The sequence below is a fragment of the Rhinolophus sinicus genome, linkage group LG07 (genome assembly GCF_036562045.2).
Source record: "Rhinolophus sinicus isolate RSC01 linkage group LG07, ASM3656204v1, whole genome shotgun sequence".
NCBI lineage: Eukaryota > Metazoa > Chordata > Mammalia > Chiroptera > Rhinolophidae > Rhinolophus > Rhinolophus sinicus.
Window position 1 is genome coordinate 83,615,503 of NC_133757.1, and position 16,901 is coordinate 83,632,403.

General features: G+C 55.2%; 2 protein-coding genes across 12 annotated transcripts in view; one reads left to right on the forward strand and one right to left on the reverse strand.

Annotated features, from left to right (window-relative positions):
* Positions 1 to 16,901, forward strand: part of DOCK6 (dedicator of cytokinesis 6) — a 40,643-nt gene that overhangs the window by 11,405 nt on the left and 12,337 nt on the right. For 3 of the 10 annotated variants that reach the window (XM_074338164.1, XM_074338162.1, XM_019744902.2), the window contains exons 9-30: positions 68 to 217; positions 1,131 to 1,211; positions 1,324 to 1,477; positions 1,656 to 1,783; positions 1,890 to 1,983; positions 2,384 to 2,546; positions 5,583 to 5,700; positions 5,771 to 5,841; positions 6,039 to 6,177; positions 6,281 to 6,382; positions 7,161 to 7,247; positions 7,657 to 7,888; positions 8,071 to 8,232; positions 8,845 to 9,008; positions 9,689 to 9,793; positions 11,830 to 11,919; positions 12,178 to 12,273; positions 12,978 to 13,118; positions 15,473 to 15,586; positions 15,693 to 15,863; positions 16,300 to 16,439; positions 16,524 to 16,693. In XM_074338164.1, coding sequence (XP_074194265.1) covers positions 68 to 217; positions 1,131 to 1,211; positions 1,324 to 1,477; positions 1,656 to 1,783; positions 1,890 to 1,983; positions 2,384 to 2,546; positions 5,583 to 5,700; positions 5,771 to 5,841; positions 6,039 to 6,177; positions 6,281 to 6,382; positions 7,161 to 7,247; positions 7,657 to 7,888; positions 8,071 to 8,232; positions 8,845 to 9,008; positions 9,689 to 9,793; positions 11,830 to 11,919; positions 12,178 to 12,273; positions 12,978 to 13,118; positions 15,473 to 15,586; positions 15,693 to 15,863; positions 16,300 to 16,439; positions 16,524 to 16,693 — 2,872 coding nt within the window. Of the gene's footprint in view, positions 1 to 67; positions 218 to 1,130; positions 1,212 to 1,323; positions 1,570 to 1,655; positions 1,784 to 1,889; positions 1,984 to 2,383; positions 2,547 to 5,582; positions 5,701 to 5,770; positions 5,842 to 6,038; positions 6,178 to 6,280; positions 6,383 to 7,160; positions 7,248 to 7,656; positions 7,889 to 8,070; positions 8,233 to 8,844; positions 9,009 to 9,688; positions 9,794 to 11,829; positions 11,920 to 12,177; positions 12,274 to 12,977; positions 13,119 to 15,472; positions 15,587 to 15,692; positions 15,864 to 16,299; positions 16,440 to 16,523; positions 16,694 to 16,901 lie in introns of those variants that run through there. The other 7 variants (XM_074338160.1, XM_019744903.2, XM_074338161.1 and 4 more) reach the window with 4 other exon arrangements.
* Positions 2,637 to 4,345, reverse strand: ANGPTL8 (angiopoietin like 8). Of its 2 annotated transcripts, none has more exons than XM_074338170.1 (4): positions 4,014 to 4,345; positions 3,664 to 3,825; positions 3,024 to 3,133; positions 2,637 to 2,906 (listed from the first exon to the last, which is right to left on the reverse strand). In XM_074338170.1, the coding sequence occupies exons 1-4, from the start codon at positions 4,308 to 4,310 to the stop codon at positions 2,699 to 2,701; spliced, it is 777 nt and encodes a 258-aa protein (XP_074194271.1). In that variant the 5' UTR covers positions 4,311 to 4,345; the 3' UTR covers positions 2,637 to 2,698. The 2 variants fall into 2 exon arrangements, with proteins under 2 accessions (XP_074194271.1, XP_019600470.2); XM_019744911.2 differs by having other exon boundaries at positions 2,758 to 2,917.

Consider the following 16,901-nt stretch of genomic DNA (forward strand, 5'->3'; position numbering starts at 1 on the left):
CTTTCCTGCTTGTTGCAGGACAGTGGGCTTCCTACAGGTGTTGACCAGCTGCCTCTTGTACCCTCAGATCTCGGAGAACTTCTACTTTGACTTAAACTCGGATTCCACGAAGGGGCTGCTGCGAGCCCATGGCACCCACCCGGCCATCTCCACCTTGGCCCGCTCTGCCATCTTCTCCGTGACCTACCCCTCACCTGACATATTCCTGGTCATCAAGGTGCTCACTTGGGCTGGGCAAGGGGGTGGTAATGGTGAATGTCACAGGAGCAGTCCCTGCTGTCATGGAAGAAGACAGACATGTCCCAAGAACAATGATCAGGACTGTTGTGGGGGAAGCACAGTCAGAGGGGTGAGCCTGGAGAAGGCTCCCGACCCAACCCAGGTGGGGAGAAATCACATAGGGCTTCTCTAGAGAGGTGACAGCAGAGCCAAGACAAATGAGTGGGTAGCCTGCGGAGCTATGGCATTCTGGCACATGGGGACAGACATTTAAAATGTTTTTTGAAGTAGAGATGTTTTTCAATTTATTAGAGGAAGAAAGACCTAGTTGACATATTTATTTGGGATTTTCTAGAAGTGAGCTCAAATTTCCTTGCCAAAAAAGTTCAGTTAGGTTACACTAATGACATTAACTGAACACAAACGGGCTGGCACTTGTCACGGTCAGTCAGGCTTCACAGGGATTCCTGCCTTTGGTCCTCACAGCAGCCCTGTGAGATGGGGGTTGCCACAGCCCACAGTTTACAGATGGGGAAACTGAGGCACAGAACAGGTAAGGGACCTTTTCAGGGTCCCACAGCCTGGAGTGGTCAGGATTGAAGTCTAGTTCTTGTGGCCCAGAGCTATGCTTGGAGTGGCTTCTGTTCATACTAACAAAGAAAAATTAAGATGTAGGGAAAATATGGAGTTTTGGATTTGGGGTGGGTTCAAAAGGTGGGGAGCAGGGCTGCTGGACAGGCAAGTCAACTGCTAGCACTCAATCCCCAGGACAGTAGGAGCTGTGGGAGGTGCTGGAGCCAGAGCTCCAGCTGGATGGGTGTCTGGGGGCTCATGAGGGGTCCAGGAGGTTGGGGGTGGGGTGGGGAGGTTGAGGTCCTAGCAGCACCTCACTGGGCCTGCCTGCCCCTCAGCTGGAAAAGGTGCTACAGCAGGGAGACATCAGCGAATGCTGTGAGCCCTACATGGTGATGAAGGAGGCGGACACAGCCAAGGTAAGCAGGTAGAGGCTGGATCCAGTGGTGAAAGGGCAGCCCGGCAGGCCAGATACTGGATTCAGCAGGCCTGGGGCACTGAGCTTGTGGGTGTCGGAGGGTCTTCCCACAGAATAAAGAGAAGCTGGAGAAACTTCGCCTGGCGGCGGAGCAGTTCTGCACCCGCCTGGGCCGCTACCGCATGCCCTTCGCCTGGACCGCGGTACACTTGGCCAATATCGTGAGCAGCGCGGGGCAGCCAGACCGTGACTCGGACTCAGAGGGCGGTGAGGAGGCGAGGCTAACTGAGGAGGCATGGCTGACAGGCCGGGGCGTGGCTACTGGGAAGGAAAGGGGAGCCCTCTGCTGGCCAGACTCGGTACCAGGTCGACTCGCCAAGTCTCTTTCCCTCCCTGCCTCTCATCCCTGTCCTCCGCCATCCCTCACTGTCACTCCCTCCTCTAGAGCGTCGACCCGCCTGGACTGACCGCCGCCGACGGGGGCCCCCGGACCGGACAAGTAGCGGGGACGACGCCTGCAGTTTCTCCGGCTTCCGACCAGCCACACTAACTGTCACCAACTTCTTTAAGCAGGTGATGTGGCTGGGGCTGGGGAAGGGGCCATAAGGAACACAACCCAGTTTCCTCCTGTGGCTGCACAGGCCCTGGGATCCAGCTCACAGGGACTGGTCCCGTGCAGGAAGCTGAGCGGCTCAGTGATGAGGACCTCTTCAAGTTCCTTGCTGACATGCGGCGCCCATCGTCCTTGCTACGGCGTCTACGGCCTGTGACCGGTACGTGGCACACCCCGTAAACAAGAGGTGTCACACAGTCACTCTCAACAAGCACACAATGACCACCTGCTGTGTCCAGCCCTGGGGACCCAACAGTGACCGTGATAGACAAATTCCTGACTTCAGGGCCTGGACCTTCTAGTGGAGCCACAGATTAGAAACAGAATAAATAGGAACGATAGTGGGTCAAATGAAGGATATGGTGGCATGGGCCCTGAGGGCTGAGCTGATCAAATATGGGGCGAAAGACTGGAGCTGAGGGTAACTTAGGCCTTAGCACCTGAAGGACAGCCACCAGAGGGCGGAATAGGAGAGCCAGAGCCCTGACCAACAAGCCCAGAGAGGGTGGGGCCTGGTCCAGAGGCTCCCAGTCAAGTACAAACCACCTACCCCTCCCCAGCTCAGCTGAAGATCGACATCTCCCCGGCCCCTGAGAACCCCCACTTCTGCCTGTCCCCGGAACTGCTTCATGTCAAGCCCTACCCAGACCCCAGGGGCCGGCCCACCAAGGAGATCCTGGAGTTCCCTGCCCGTGAGGTCTACGCACCCCACACCAGCTACAGGTACAGCCTCTAGGGCCCAGCTGGGAACTTGAATGGGGGATGTTCGGGCATCATGCAAAATGAGATCTTTCTCTCAGACAGACACCAGGGTAAGATGCCACTGCTTGCTTTATTGGGGGTTGTATAGGCATGAAAAGGCACATGTGCTTCTTTCACCCCCCCTCGACGGTGCCATGTCCTCTGCCAGCGTCCCCGCCTGCTTCTGTCTCTGCTTCATGGCCGGAAGCGGGGCCCCGCGGCCTGGCCAACCCTAGTGGACAGGCATCTCCTCCACGTGCAGGGGCTGCATGGGCGTGGAAGCGTCCCTTGGTGCATGGCTGGTCCTCAGTTCCTCCAGGCAGGCTCAGGCTGGGAGCGCTGCTGTGTGGAGTCTGGCAGAGAGATGAATGAGGCTCAGCCAAGGCAGAGGGTCCCCATCTGGCTGCGCGTACACCCCCAGTCCAACTGCACTGCGTACCCAACCCCCGCCAGGCTCACCTCTCCTGGATCTGTCGTAGCCGGTATTCCTGCGCCTCCATCTCCCGCCTCTGTCGCTGCACGTGGCCCGTGAGGGCCCACACAATGTGGCTCTGCTCGTCAGCGTAAGCCTGTGGGGTCAGGACAGAAACCTCAGTTGGGGCCGCCTCACCTCCCATCCCCTGACCCTACCCAACCCAATCCAAACCCCACCCCCGCCCAGTGACCCGGCAAATCACTGCCACTCCTTCACCTCCACTTCCCATCTGTAAAATGAGGACGAAATGGGACTCACTTCATGGGGTTATGAGCATGATATGGAGTATTAAAGGGCATAAAACAGTGCTGGGTACTTACTGGACACTCAAGAAACGTTACCAGTTACTCTAATAGTATGCATTTATTGAGTATCTACAATGTACCCAGCCCCATGCTGACTATTTTATCTGCATTGAGTCCCTGGCTCTGCTCTGAGATATCAGTAGTTGCCCTTATTTGCAAATGGGGAAACTGAGGAACAGAAATGGACATGGGTCACGCAGGGTAGAGGTCATGGTGCTGGGAAGCTGACCTGATGGGAGGGGTCTCTAGGACTTGTTCTAGAAGCAATTTCTGGATGGGAATCAAGGTCTTGACTCCCCCCGGGCTGGGAGCCCCTTACCTTTAAGGCCTCAAATTCTTGGCGGGCATGGCCTAGCCAAGCGCCTCTCAGCCGGACTTCTAGCTGCTGCATGCTGTCCTGAAGCACCTGCTGTCCCTGGGCCACCTTCTGCAGTGCATGGGCCGTGGCTTCTGCTTGCAGCTTTAGAGCATCTTCTTCTGTCTGATCAATAGTTAATGAGACGTTAGTAGGATTACCAACTGTCTTTGCTTGGGATTTGCCTGATTTTAACACTGAAAGTACTGTATTCCAGGAAGCCACTTTTTCTGGCAAACTCAGGCAGGTCACCCTAGACATAACTCCACCACAGACTCCTACATACCCCACAATGCCCCAACTGCAGTGCCCACCTGGATCTCCAACAAGCTTGTGCGTAGCTCCTGGGCTGCATCCCAGCCCTGGCTGACCTCTTGCCCCAGAAGCCCCAGTGCACGGCCGTAGAGGTCTACGCTATGCCTGGCCTCCATCAGCCGTGCCTCTGTGCTCCTGTATGCACTGTTGAGGGCCTGGCCCAGCTGCAGGGCCCCGTGGAAGAGCAGGGTCAGCTCCTCATTCTCCGCTGGCTTCAGTTTGCCCACGGGGGCCGCAGAGGCAGGCTGGACCACCATTGCCACGGCACACAGCAGACACAGCATGATCGTGGACATGGCTGAGGGACTGGATACAGCCACAGTGCCACTGCCATCACCTTTTATGCTCAAACACCCCCTTAACCCCCGGTCAATCGTTAACCAGCCAGCTGGGTGCCCCATGTTGCGCAAGGGCCTGGTGGTGGCGTGAGGGTTGCGTCAGACGAATGTCTGGTTGAGCCATGCTGGGATCACGCTAGCTGGGGCTCAGGGCCAGGTGTGGGCTGGGAGCACTGGGAGAAGACAGGCTCAAGCCCTGCTGGGAGACCCTGGGGCTCTGAGCTTTGGTTTTCCCACCTGTGGATAGGCATGACAACAATAACGGTGAGGCTTTTGTGAGCACTGCCCATTTGCTCAGAGCTGTTTCCCTGCCATTACACTAGCTAGTCTTATACACTTCCCACCAGACTGCAGTGCTGAGGCCTTTTTGGTCTGGTTGAGAGCTGGGGGAGTGGGTGCAGGTAGCAAAATTCCCAAGGCCATAGAACCTGACTCCAGGACCCACACATGACCCAGATCAATGCTAACTGCCATTTTTCTCCCTGGATGCCTGAGCAAGTACCTCAATTTCCTTGCCTGTAAAATGGGTATGACATTAGTCCTGCCTCGCAGGCTGCTTATGAGAAGTAAATGAGTTGTTTCATGTTGAGTGCTTAGAACAAAGCCTGGTGCACAGTAGGTGCCCCATTAGTGTTTAGTGCAATTATTGTCATTATTGTTACCGTCTTTGGTATTGTTACAGAGGCTCAGCTGGGAGGTTCAATGACCCCATTATATATAGATAGGGAAACTGAGGCCCAGAGGGAGGTTGGGGCTTGCACAGAGTTATCCCTGGGGAAAGAGGCAGAACTCTGACCCCAGCCTAGCCCCTAACCTCTGACTCCAGCCTCAGTTTCTCCACCTGAGAGAGGCCACATAACTAGTGACCTTTCCTGGAGGAAGCATTGGTCAGGCCCCTGAGTGGATGAGGGGCAGATCAGCCTGGTGGGGCTCATACCTGACCACTGGCCCACCTGGGCTACCTTCTTAGAACCTCAGCCCTGTCTCATCATGCCTCATTAGTGCCCCCAAAGTCCCTTTGTGTTCCCAGCTTCTGCTACATTGTTTCTCCATCTGTGCTCTGAGGGTGCCTGTCTGTCTGCCACTCACATTTCTGGCCCATGCCCCTGTTGCCACTTAGCCAGCCCTTGATGTCCCAGCTGTGTGGCCACTGTCCTGTGTCCTAGGCCAGACTTGTTCCAGTAGCCCAGCCTCTTCTGTCCCTCTCACGCAGCCCCCCCATCTCTGCAGGAACCTGCTGTACGTGTACCCACACAGCCTCAACTTCAGCAGTCGCCAGGGCTCCGTGCGCAACCTCACTGTGCGAGTGCAGTACATGGCAGGCGAGGACCCCAGCCAGGCCCTGCCGGTCAGTGGCTGGGCCAGGGGGAGGTGGGTGGGCTCTCCCTGGTGGGCCCCTCATGCCCCCATTCCTCCAGGTCATCTTTGGCAAGTCCAGCTGCAGCGAATTCACCCGTGAGGCCTTCACACCTGTGGTCTACCACAACAAGTAGGAGGGGTGGGGAGACTGGCACTGATGGGGGCACGGGTAGGAAGAGGGGAGGGAGGGGCAGGTTCTGGGAATGCTAGTGGGGGAACCCAAGGCAGAGAGCAGAGACAGTGGGGCCCTCAGCACTGGGGGGACACGTGGCCGAGGAGGTGGCGGGGATCTTAGCCCCCAACAGAACCCCAGTCTGGCCCTGCCAGGTCCCCTGAGTTCTATGAGGAGTTCAAGCTGCGTCTTCCAGCCTGCGTGACCGAGAACCACCACCTGCTCTTCACCTTCTACCATGTCAGCTGCCAGCCCCGGCCCGGCGCGGCCCTGGAGACTCCCGTGGGCTTTACTGTGAGGCCCCCTGGAGACTCCCACGGGCTTTACATCCTCCCCTCCCCAGCCCTCCTAGCCCCTGCCCAGCCCCACCCCTCACCCAGCCTCAACCTCTCCCCAGTGGATCCCACTGCTGCAGCACAGCCGCCTGAGGACAGGCCCCTTCTGCTTACCTGTGTCCGTGGACCAGCCCCCGCCCAGCTATTCTGTGCTCACACCTGACGTACGTGCCCTGCCCCACACCACCTCCCACCACCTTGGCCCCCATAGCTCCCCAGGCTTCTGTATTATGGGCTCCCCAGGAATGCATTAGCCACCTTCCCACCAACGCTTGGTGCCCTGCCAAACCCCGTTATTGCTCCTCACTGTCCTCATGGTCCCCCATTCATGCCCTGCCTTTCTTCTCATCAACACCCCTAGAAACCTTGTTGTCCCCTGTTACGGCCTTCAGGACCCCTGGCTGTCTCATCACCCCATTATTGCCTCTGTGTGTCCTATTGCTCCCATGTTCCCATGTGTCTCTCCCTGTCCCCCGCTATCCCTGCCTCATTAGTGCCCCCTGCCTCTGCACTCACTGAGCCCCACTAACCGCCCTGCCTGCCTCCCTACACACTGCCCCCCAGGAGTACTTCAGGGTTGATCACTCCCATGTCCCCTCCGTGAATGCTGTCACCCTCTGTCATTAATGCCCCTGGGGGCTCGAGTCTCCCATTATACTATTTCCTGATTCACTCCCTTCAATTAATGTTCACCCTGGGTCTCCATTCTGTATTCCCCCGTTAGCATCCTGGGCTTCCAGCCTGCCCAGTGAACCCCCATAGTGCTTTCTTCCATCTGCCCTCCACCCCCATGCCCAGTCCCTGGGCCAGGCCAGGGGCAGGGTGCCCAGCTGCTCCCCCAGGCAGGGCCATGTTCAGGCCACAGTGTTGCAATGACTGGGGCCAGTAGCTGGATCAATGGGGGAGGGCCACCAGTGCCCACCTGGTGTGTCCCTCCCACAGGTGGCGCTGCCGGGCATGCGCTGGGTGGATGGTCATAAGGGCGTGTTCAGTGTGGAGCTGACGGCTGTGTCCTCTGTGCATCCGCAGGTAGGGGGTGGGATGGGAACCCAAGAGTCCAGCCCTGGGGTTGGGCAACAGTTCCCACTGGCCAGGGAGGCCTGGCCTTAGGCCATGGACGTGACATCAGTCATCTGGACCTGTCACCCAGGAAGCTGCTGACTCAGGCAGGACAGCTGTGCCAGTGGGCATCCCAGCTGGGGCTTTGGCCCTTTACATGGTCTCTCCCCCCTCCATTTTCCCCTCCTATTTCTGTGGTCACTCCCCCTCTCTCCTCCTTTCCTTCATCTACTTTCTTGTCCCTGTCCATACTATTGATTCATTGATCCCTGGCCTCAGTGTCTCTGCCCACTCAGCCTCCTACTCAATCCTTTGGGGGCTTCCTATACCAGGGTCCCTGTCCACTCCCCACTCACCCCTGGCCCCACCCCCCACCCAGGACCCACACCTGGACAAGTTCTTCACCCTGGTGCATGTCCTGGAGGAGGGGGCTTTCCCATTCCGGCTCAAGGACGGTGTGCTGAGCGAGGGTACTGTGGAGCAGGAGCTGCGGGCAAGCTTGGCAGCCCTACGCCTCACCAGCCCCGAGCCTCTCGTCGCCTTCTCTCACCATGTGCTGGACAAGCTCGTACGTCTGGTCGTACGGCCTCCAATCATCGGCGGCCAGATAGGTGAGTAGGCAGGGCCTCAGACCTCAGTTTCCCAATCTGGAAAATGACCCCAACCCCCTGGGCCCAAAGCTAGTCCTCTGTGATCGTTTGATGGCCACATGATCCCTTGGACCCTAAGGTCTATTCCTCACGAGGGTAAGAGGCCCTGGGCCCTGGAACATGACCTCTGTTCTGTCTGGCAGTGAACCTGGGTCGTGGAGCCTTTGAAGCAATGGCCCATGTAGTCAGCGTCGTCCACCGGAGCCTAGAGGCTGCCCAGGATGCCCGTGGTCACTGCCCACTGCTGGCTGCCTATGTCTACTATGCCTTCCGACTGCCTGGCACTGAGCCCAGCCTCCCAGGTGGTGAGTGTTGGTGGAAGACACTAGGGGACAGGAAATATCTGGGAGGAGAGGTCCCAGCATATGCAAAGGTCCTAGGCCTCACAAGCGTTGGTTGGTTTGAGCAAACTCTAAGAGAGGAGTAACTTTTTGCCCTACTCTGAGGGGTGTGGTCTCTGTACACTAGATTGGCAGGTGATTCAGCCAGTCAGCAAATGGGAACTCAAGCAGGGTTGCCTGGGTTTGAATCGCAGCTCTACCTTAAAATGGTGACAATAACAGCGTCCCCTCCTGGGGGCACTGGTAACAGTAAATGACATAGTAATCAATGCAAAATGCTTGGTACAATGAGTACTCAATAAAGTTTGATTTTTTTTTCTCATTTGATAAATAATTAATAATAACCACTAACCCCTCTGGGCATTTACTATGTACCATGCACTTACTATGTTCTCAGTGTTTTTTAGTCTCCCCCAAATTACTGTGAGGTAGCAGCCATTATCACATCCATTTTATAGGTGAGGAACCTGGAGACTCAGAAAAAGAAAAGTGACTTCACCAGGGGCAGCCCACTGTGAAGGGGCAGGTCATTGGGGCAAGAAGGCCGGTGGCTGACCATATTCCCTTCATGCTCAGGGGTCCCTCCAGTGACAGTGCAGCCTGCCACACTGGCCCGTGGCCCTGGCCGCCCTGCAAGCCTCTACCTGGCTCGCTCTAAAAGCATTAGCAGCAGCAACCCTGACTTGGCCGTGGCCCTTGGCTCTGTGGACGATGAGGTCTCCCGCATTCTGGCTAGCAAGGTAGGGTGAGGGGGGCCCCTGAAACCTCCAGCTTCAGTAGCCACGGCTGCCAGGTGGGTGGGTAAAGGATCTCAGTGTTGATGGAGGATAGGAAATAACAGCAGCATGGACACAGGCTTGACTCTGGGCGGCAGGGCCGGGCTCTGGCTGTCACAGGATGGGAGCTGTGACAGGTGGGCCTGGGCTCCACACTCTGGAGCTGACCCAAGAAGGGGTGGCCCGAACTTGGCCTGGTTGAAAAAAAGAGAAATGTGTACATAGTACAGCAGGTACATATACATGTGTGCTCCAGCTCCACACATGTATGTACACGGGTGCATATAGGTGTGTGCCCCACATATGTACGTACACGGGTGCATGTTTGTGTGTGCCTCATGAATATGTACACAGGTGTATATACATGTGTTTGCCCATGCACACACATCCAGAGATACACATACATGTGTGTCCCATGCACGTGCAAACAGGTGCACATATTTATGCACCCCATGCACATACATACACAGGAGGCATATACGTGTGCATTCCATGCATGTATGTGTACACCCATTTTCCAGGATAGCGTACGTGTGTCTACATGGGCACACATATAGTCCAGGGTAGTGTTCACACTTTGGTGTTTCATGCTCGTTTCTCTGCCCTCTGCCTGTGGATTCTACCACTTGCCCATGTATCTCCAGGGTATCGACCGCTCACACTCCTGGGTGAATTCTGCTTATGCTCCAGGAGGCAGCAAGGCTGTGCTGCGACGGGCACCCCCTTATTGTGGGGCCGACCCCAGACAGGTGCCCTCCCTCCCTGCCCCTGCACGTGTGTGACCCCACCTCAGAATGAGCTCCTCTTACCTCCCTGGCTGCAGCTGACTAACCTAGGGGGGCTGTCTGAAGGAGGCAGTGGACTCCTCCTGCCTTTGTTTGGGTCTGTGGAGCTGGTGTGGTAGGCATCACCGGGTCATCTAAACCAGCATTCTGCTGCCACATGGACCACAGTCTCAGGCAGAGACAGAAGGAACAGGGGTGGTATATGTAAATAGCATGCAAATGGTATGCAAATCCAATCACTGTAACCTTACTGCCCTGCATGGCCTATTTCTCCCTTTAATCCACTGTTTAGGAGACTCTTAAATTCTCCCTTTGACATAATGACCTGAATGGTGCCAAGGGGACAGAATTGAACCTCTGGGCTCCCCCATCCTGTTTCAGGCAAAGAGGGACCCCTGTGGGCAGTTCCCTTTATTGTAGCCCTATCCCAGACACCTGGTGTGGGGAGGGGCTATCCTTTCAGACAGACCTGGGTTCGAGTCCTGGCTCTGCTACGGGCTCACTCTGTACTCTAGGCTCTGTACCACATTTTCAGATGTGGTAAAGATTCAAAGTAAAGTGCTCAGTGCAGCTGTCCCTAACCTGGGAGGGAGTAGGGCACTGCAGGTGGGATGTTTTGGTGGAATAGATCCTCAGCCCAGCCTCGCCCCAGACCTGCTGGCCAGTTGAGGAGATAGACATCAATCAAACAAACACACCAGAGTATGAGTGCATAGGGTGAAAATGCCTGAAAGGACACTAACAGAAACCGGGCTACCAGCCTCCCTCTAGGTGATCTGGGGGCCTGTCCAGAAAGATGACATTTTTGCTGGGATCTGAAAGGTGAGGTGGAGCCAGGAAGCCACAGGGACTGGTTTCCCTGCACACTAGATCCCAGGCCCTGTTCCAGTTTTGTGCCCATCACCCAGGCAACCTGCACTGCATGGTGGGCCAGGGGACTATTAGCAGCACAAGCAGGGGGAGTTTTGGACAGACTTCTGCCAGGATTGCTGGGAATCTGGGTTCATGGGCCCTGCCAGCCCCCGTTCATTTTTATCAGGACTCCCACCAGTGCCCTCAGATCTCTAAGGTGTCAGCTGAGCCTTGAAGATCACATAGGATATGATGAGGAGAGTATGATGAAGATCACATAGGATATGCAGTGGATGGCCCATCTGGTACATGCCAAGGAGGCAGGGCATGTGTCTGGGACTGTGGGAGCTGGGGGGCCCTCCAGTGCTGAGGCAGAGGCCTGAGCAGGTCCCAGTGCTGGGCCACCTCCATCATTGGACCTCCTCTCCCTGTCAGCAGCCTCACTTCCTGACCAGCAAAGGGAGAGGGGAGAGTGGAGCCTGAGCCCCCATACCCATTTCACAGATGGGGACAATGAAACACAGCAAGGTTCCAAGCAAGGCTGGAGTGGGGCTAGGCCTGGAACCCGGGGCTCTCTCGTCTGCTTCCACTGCCTCTCATCACCATCTCACCTCCTCTGTCCTATATTTCTTCTTCTTTCTCCTCCATCTTCACTTTAACCCCATCTGTCTATACTCTCCCTCTTCCATATCTGTTCCCTCTTCCTCCTCTGTCCACCTCTGAACTCACAGACTCAATCACACTCTCCACCCTTGTCCACACTCACTCTTACCTCCTCTGACCACACGTTCTCTTTTCACTGTCTACGTTGATTTCACCTTCTCTACCTACACTCCCCCCATCTATTCTCTCACCTGTCCCTATCTGGTCCTGCTCCATCCACGCTCATCTTTGCACTCTCTGCCAGTGGGCTCTGGGCCACATTCTCACCTATTCTGTTTGCCCTGCTTGTCACCTTACTGTGTCTTCCTTGTTATTTTCATCTCTATCACACTCTTTCCTTCTCTACGCCTCTACTGCCCATCCATATGGACACGTTTTCCTCTGTCCATGTAAGTCATCTCTCTTCCTGTCCACACCACCAACACCCACACTAACCCCGCCCCCCACCGTCGCCATCCCACCCTCTTCATCCCATCCCATCATAGGCCACCGACCGCAGCTCTAACCGAACCTCCTACCTCGAGAGCTCCTCCTCAGCCCCACCAGCCACCCAGCCGAGACCCACTGTGCAGAAGGTAGTGGAAGGCAGAGGGTGGGTGGTGAAATTTTGGTCTGGTCCCAGCAAAGGGGTCCAGAGTTCCCATCCCCTGAGCCCAGCAGGGTCTGGAGAGCATGGGGAAAGGACACATCGAATCCTTCTGCCCCCTCTCTCCTGCATGGCCTCCTGCTGATCTAACCCCAAGCCCTCTAGCTGCATCTTCCCCTGTCATGCCCTCCAGAGGGGGGTAGGGGTAGGCTCCTCTGCTCTCTGTGACCCCTGTCCCTGCCTCCAGCTTCTTCACGAGGAGCTGGCTTTGCAATGGGTGGTCAGTGGCAGTGCTGTGCGTGAGGCCGTCCTGCAACATGCCTGGTTCTTCTTTCAACTCATGGTAAGATGGCCTCCTCCCCTCCTGAGAGCAAGAGGCCCCCAGGGGAAACGCTCTCCTTGGGGAGAGAAACCTCCGGAGATTATACCTGAGACCCCTGAGAAATGGCCCCAAAAGACCTCCACATAGAAAGATAAGAGATGCCTAAGGGGATCTCTCCCTAGAGAGAGGCCCCCTGAAACTTAACTGAAACCCCTTCCATAGAGAGAAAGCACCCTCCACCTTCCCTATGAGACTGTCTGGAGAGACCCCTAACCAGTGAGGTGACCCCCTTCAAGAGACAGCTCCAGAGAGAAAGGGAAACCCATTTGGTCACCTCCCCCGCCAAACTCTTCAAGAGGTGCCTTGAAAGACCCTTCCTGACTACAAGCCCCACCCCATTTGGTGGGCCTTCAAGTCCCACCCAGGGCTCCCTCAAGCCCCACCCTATCCAGTCTTTGCCCCAGGAGACCTGTTCCATTCCCTCATTTTTCCCACCTCTTGCACTCTGCCTGGGACCCACTCTGACTCTGCCAATGGCCTTCTGAAGCCCTGCCACAATCTGCAAGTCTTGCCCACAGCCTCTCAGGCCCTGCCCTCAGCCCAGAACTACTGGGCTCAAGCTCCACCCAGGACCCCTTATGCCAGCCTTTAGACTATCTGCCTTGCTGTTAAAGTATCACTTGCAGCCCTTCAAACCCCACCCTGTTTCTCACCCCGTTCCGCAGGTGAAAAGCATGGCACTGCACCTGATTCTGGGCCAGCGGCTGGACACACCCCGCAAACTCCGCTTCCCTGGGCGCTTCCTGGACGACATAGCGGCTCTGGTGGGCTCTGTAGGCATGGAGGTCATCACCCGGGTCCACAAGGTGAAGGGGGAGGGTCCTCAATGGGGGAAGGGCTTGAGGGAGGACATAAAAGGGGGGGGCGCCAATCCCACCCAATGCTTCTTGGCTGTGAGACCATGAATCCCATTTGCTGGATGAGTCGGTTCATTCAGCATCTATTTCTTGAGCACCTACTGTGTGCATAACCCTGTGCTGGGCACTAGAGACACAGCAGTAAACAAAACAGACCAAAATCCTTGCCCTCATGGAACTGAATTTTATGGGGAAACTTGAAGGAGGTGAGGAGGCAAGCTATTCGATGTCTGGGGGAAGAGCATTTAAGTCAAGGGACATAGCAAGTGCAAATGTTCTGAGGCAGTACCATGCCTGGGCTGTTTGAGGGGCAATGAAGTGATGAGTATAGCTGGAATGGAGTGAGCAAAGCAGAAATGGGAGTTAGTGATGCAGAGAAGTGACAAAGCAGATCCATTAGCCTTTACCACAGTGTCAGTATACAATAACTGCTCAATAAATCAACATTGATGTTCTGAGACCTTGATCGATTGTCCAAGTCCTGGATCACTAATTCCAAAGCTCGCAGGAGTTGGGCAGGCAATAATAATAATTATGATAGTAATAATATTAAGCGTTTATTGAGTGTTTATTGTGTATCTAAATACTTTAAATGGATCACATCATTAAATTCTCCCAGCAACCCTATGAAATTTGTATTATTATCTCCATTTTACTGATGGAGAAACTGAGGCAGAGAATGACTAACAACCTTCTACCACACTACTGAGAAGGGACACAATAGGGATTTGAACCCAAGCCACCAGCTCCAGAGCCCACACCCTCACCACCAGCTTCAGTTGAGAGAGTAGGGCTTATGGAGGAACACAAGGCATGTGCCCGTTAGTTGTGGCCAGAATGTCTGATTTTTAAAGTAGAATAGGACTTCTGAATTTGATGGGAACTTTCCAGATTTTTGAATGCCAGTCTGGCCCAAGCCAGCCCTTGTGCAATTTCCTGTGACCTCTGGTCTGGTCTCAAAAGTCTCGACCTTGTTCCATTGGAGCCTCCCCAAGGGCTCACATTCCCAGGGGCTGCCCCAGATTATGAGGAAATCACCCTGAGAAAGAGTTGCAAGAAAGAACAACGCCCCTGAGAAGCATCATCTTAGCTGTAAGTGGGGCATCAGTGACAGGCCACAGTGGTTTCATTCCTGGACATTCATCGAGCACTGACTATATCAGGCTCTGTGTACAAGGCAGAGCCAGTCTCTGCCCCCCTGTAGACTCAGAGCTCAGGCAGGTTTTGTATTTTGTTTCTTTGGGTTGCAGGGAACTGAGGGCTGCTCAAGCTGACTTTCGAGGCCACAGAATAGCTCATGAGAACATGAGGGCAGAACAAGCACCAGCTGGGCCTTGAAGCCATGGCAACCTCTGTGCTATTCCTTACCCTTGCTGGGCACATTCTGCCCCAGGATCTTTGCCTTACTGTTCCTTCTGCTTGAAATGCTTTTCCTCCCCATCTTTCAGGCTACTCTTAAAACAGCACCCTGTTCAGTTGTCTTCGAAATTATCTGGAGACAACAGAATTATCTGGAATCCTTTTGTTTATTGTCTGTCTTGCCCGACACAAGACTGTGAACTGTACAAGCAGCAGAGACTGCCTCTGTCTCATTCACAGGACTTAGCACATAGTAGATGCTCAGTACATGCTCGTTAAATGATTGCTGGGGTCTTATCAGTTATGGCAGAGGTTAATTTGCTCAAACATAATCACAAGTGCTTTAAATGTGACCACGGTTTATTGCTGAGTGTAACTGGGCTGGTGGGGGGCTCCACAGTGTGGGCCTGGCAATCAAGGTTCACCATTTTGCCTGCCATATCAGGCATGGCAGGCTGTGGGAACATTGGAGTGGCCATATTACTTCTCCTCAAATTCCATTGGCTAGAAGGTTATCATATGGTTCTCCTCAGCTGCAAGGGAGGCTGGGAAATGTAGTCTTTACCAGCTCTAAACTCTGATACCCTGAGATGGAGAGAAAAGATACAGTGGGGCGTCAGCAGCCAGTCTCTGCCATCCACCTTGTGTTATTTAAATTTGATGAAAGAGGAAAGAAAATAGTGTCCTGAATGGTGCTCTGAGGGGTATAGACATGTTTACTCTGGGCAGGGGAGGGGATTAGTCAGAGTGAGGAGGACAACCAGGAAGGCCAGTACTGGCTACAGCTCAGAGATGAGGGTATATCAAGAAGACCCAGGGCTCTGGGGCAGTGATGTGGCTCCTGGAGGTCTCTGGTGGCCTTTACGAGAATCAGGCCCTGTGTGGGGACTGAGGTTTGATGGGGTGTGTCTGTGGCTGTGGGCTGACAGGCCCTGTGTCCCCAGGACGCGGAGCTGGCCGAGCGCCTCAATGCCAGCCTGGCCTTCTTCCTCAGTGACCTGCTGTCCCTGGCAGACCGTGGCTTTGTCTTCAGCCTGGTTCGGGCTCACTACAAGCAGGTAGGGGTGGGCATGGCAGGAAAGGCGTACCTGCAGGTGGTATAGTGGGGTGGTGGACGTGGCTGGCAGAGAAACTGTAAATGTCCTCTGACTCCCTCCCCTGCAGATGGCTTCACGGCTCCAGTCAGCCCCCAACCCGGCAGTGCTGCTGACTCTGCGTATGGACTTCACCCGCATCCTGTGCAGCCACGAACACTACGTGACCCTCAACCTCCCCTGCTGTCCCCTGTCGCCCCCAGCCTCGCCCTCACCCTCCGTATCATCCACCACCTCCCAGGTGGGCTGGCCTCACTTCTGGCTCCTCCTATTGACCTCTGACCTTCAACCTATCTTCTGAGGTTCCCTCTGTCCATTTCACAGTGGGCCACTGCCTAGAGTGACTGACCCTTTACCTCTGACCCCTCATGGTCAGCAGTTTTCCAGGGGGACCAGCTTCTAATGTCTCACCTCTAAATCAACTCCCAGACCTGCCTTCTATCTGCTGTTTCTCAGACCTCTGACTTTTGACCCCCATGCCCTGTCACATCACAGATAGGTTAACCCCAACCACTCACCTCTGACTCTTAATTCAATGTCTGCTGTCATTTCCAGATGAATTAATACCAATCTCTCACCTCTGACCCTTAACTCCAAATGAATTAATCCTAACTTTTCACCTATGACCCTTGACCCTTGTCCACTGCGATCCATGCTTTTTCCTCCCCCCTCTGCAGAGCTCCACCTTCTCCAGCCAGGCTCCAGACTCCAAGGTGACCAGCATGTTCGAGCTGAGTGGGCCTTTCCGGCAGCAGCACTTCCTGGCTGGGCTCCTGCTGACCGAACTGGCACTGGCCCTGGAACCCGAGGCTGAGGGGTAAGCGCAGGCCTTGTCTGGCCTCTGGGTAGGAAGATCCAGGCACTGCGTCCACTCTGTCCTGATCACCTCACTATCCCACAGGGCATCCCTGCTGCACAAGAAAGCCATCAGTGCAGTCCACAATCTGCTCTGTGGCCATGACGCTGACCCCCGCTACGCTGAGGCCACCGTGAAGGCCCGTGTGGCCGAGCTGTACCTGCCACTGCTGTCGCTTGCCCGGGACACACTGCCACGGCTACACGACTTTGCTGGTGAGCGAGTCAGGGCATGATGGGGTCACATGATCCGGGAGCTTGATTGATACTCAAGGCTCAGGTCAGGGAATGTGGGAGAGCACAGTCAGAAGTAAAAACACAGCATTAGGGTCAATAGATTGAATTCAAGTGCTGGCGCTGGGCCCGAGGTAAGCCATTAACCTCTCTGAGGCTTAAGTTTCTCACTTGTAAAATGAGGACAGTG

Excerpts from the sequence above, each read along its gene's own strand:
- ANGPTL8 (XM_074338170.1), bottom strand. The coding sequence starts at position 4,310 with ATGTCCACGATCATGCTGTGTCTGCTGTGTGCCGTGGCAATGGTGGTC. Across the intron at positions 3,134-3,663 it reads AAGAATTTGAGGCCTTAAAG|GCTTACGCTGACGAGCAGAG; the intron begins GTAAGGGGCTCC and ends CTGACCCCACAG. Across the intron at positions 2,907-3,023 it reads CTACGACAGATCCAGGAGAG|CAGCGCTCCCAGCCTGAGCC; the intron begins GTGAGCCTGGCG and ends GACTCCACACAG.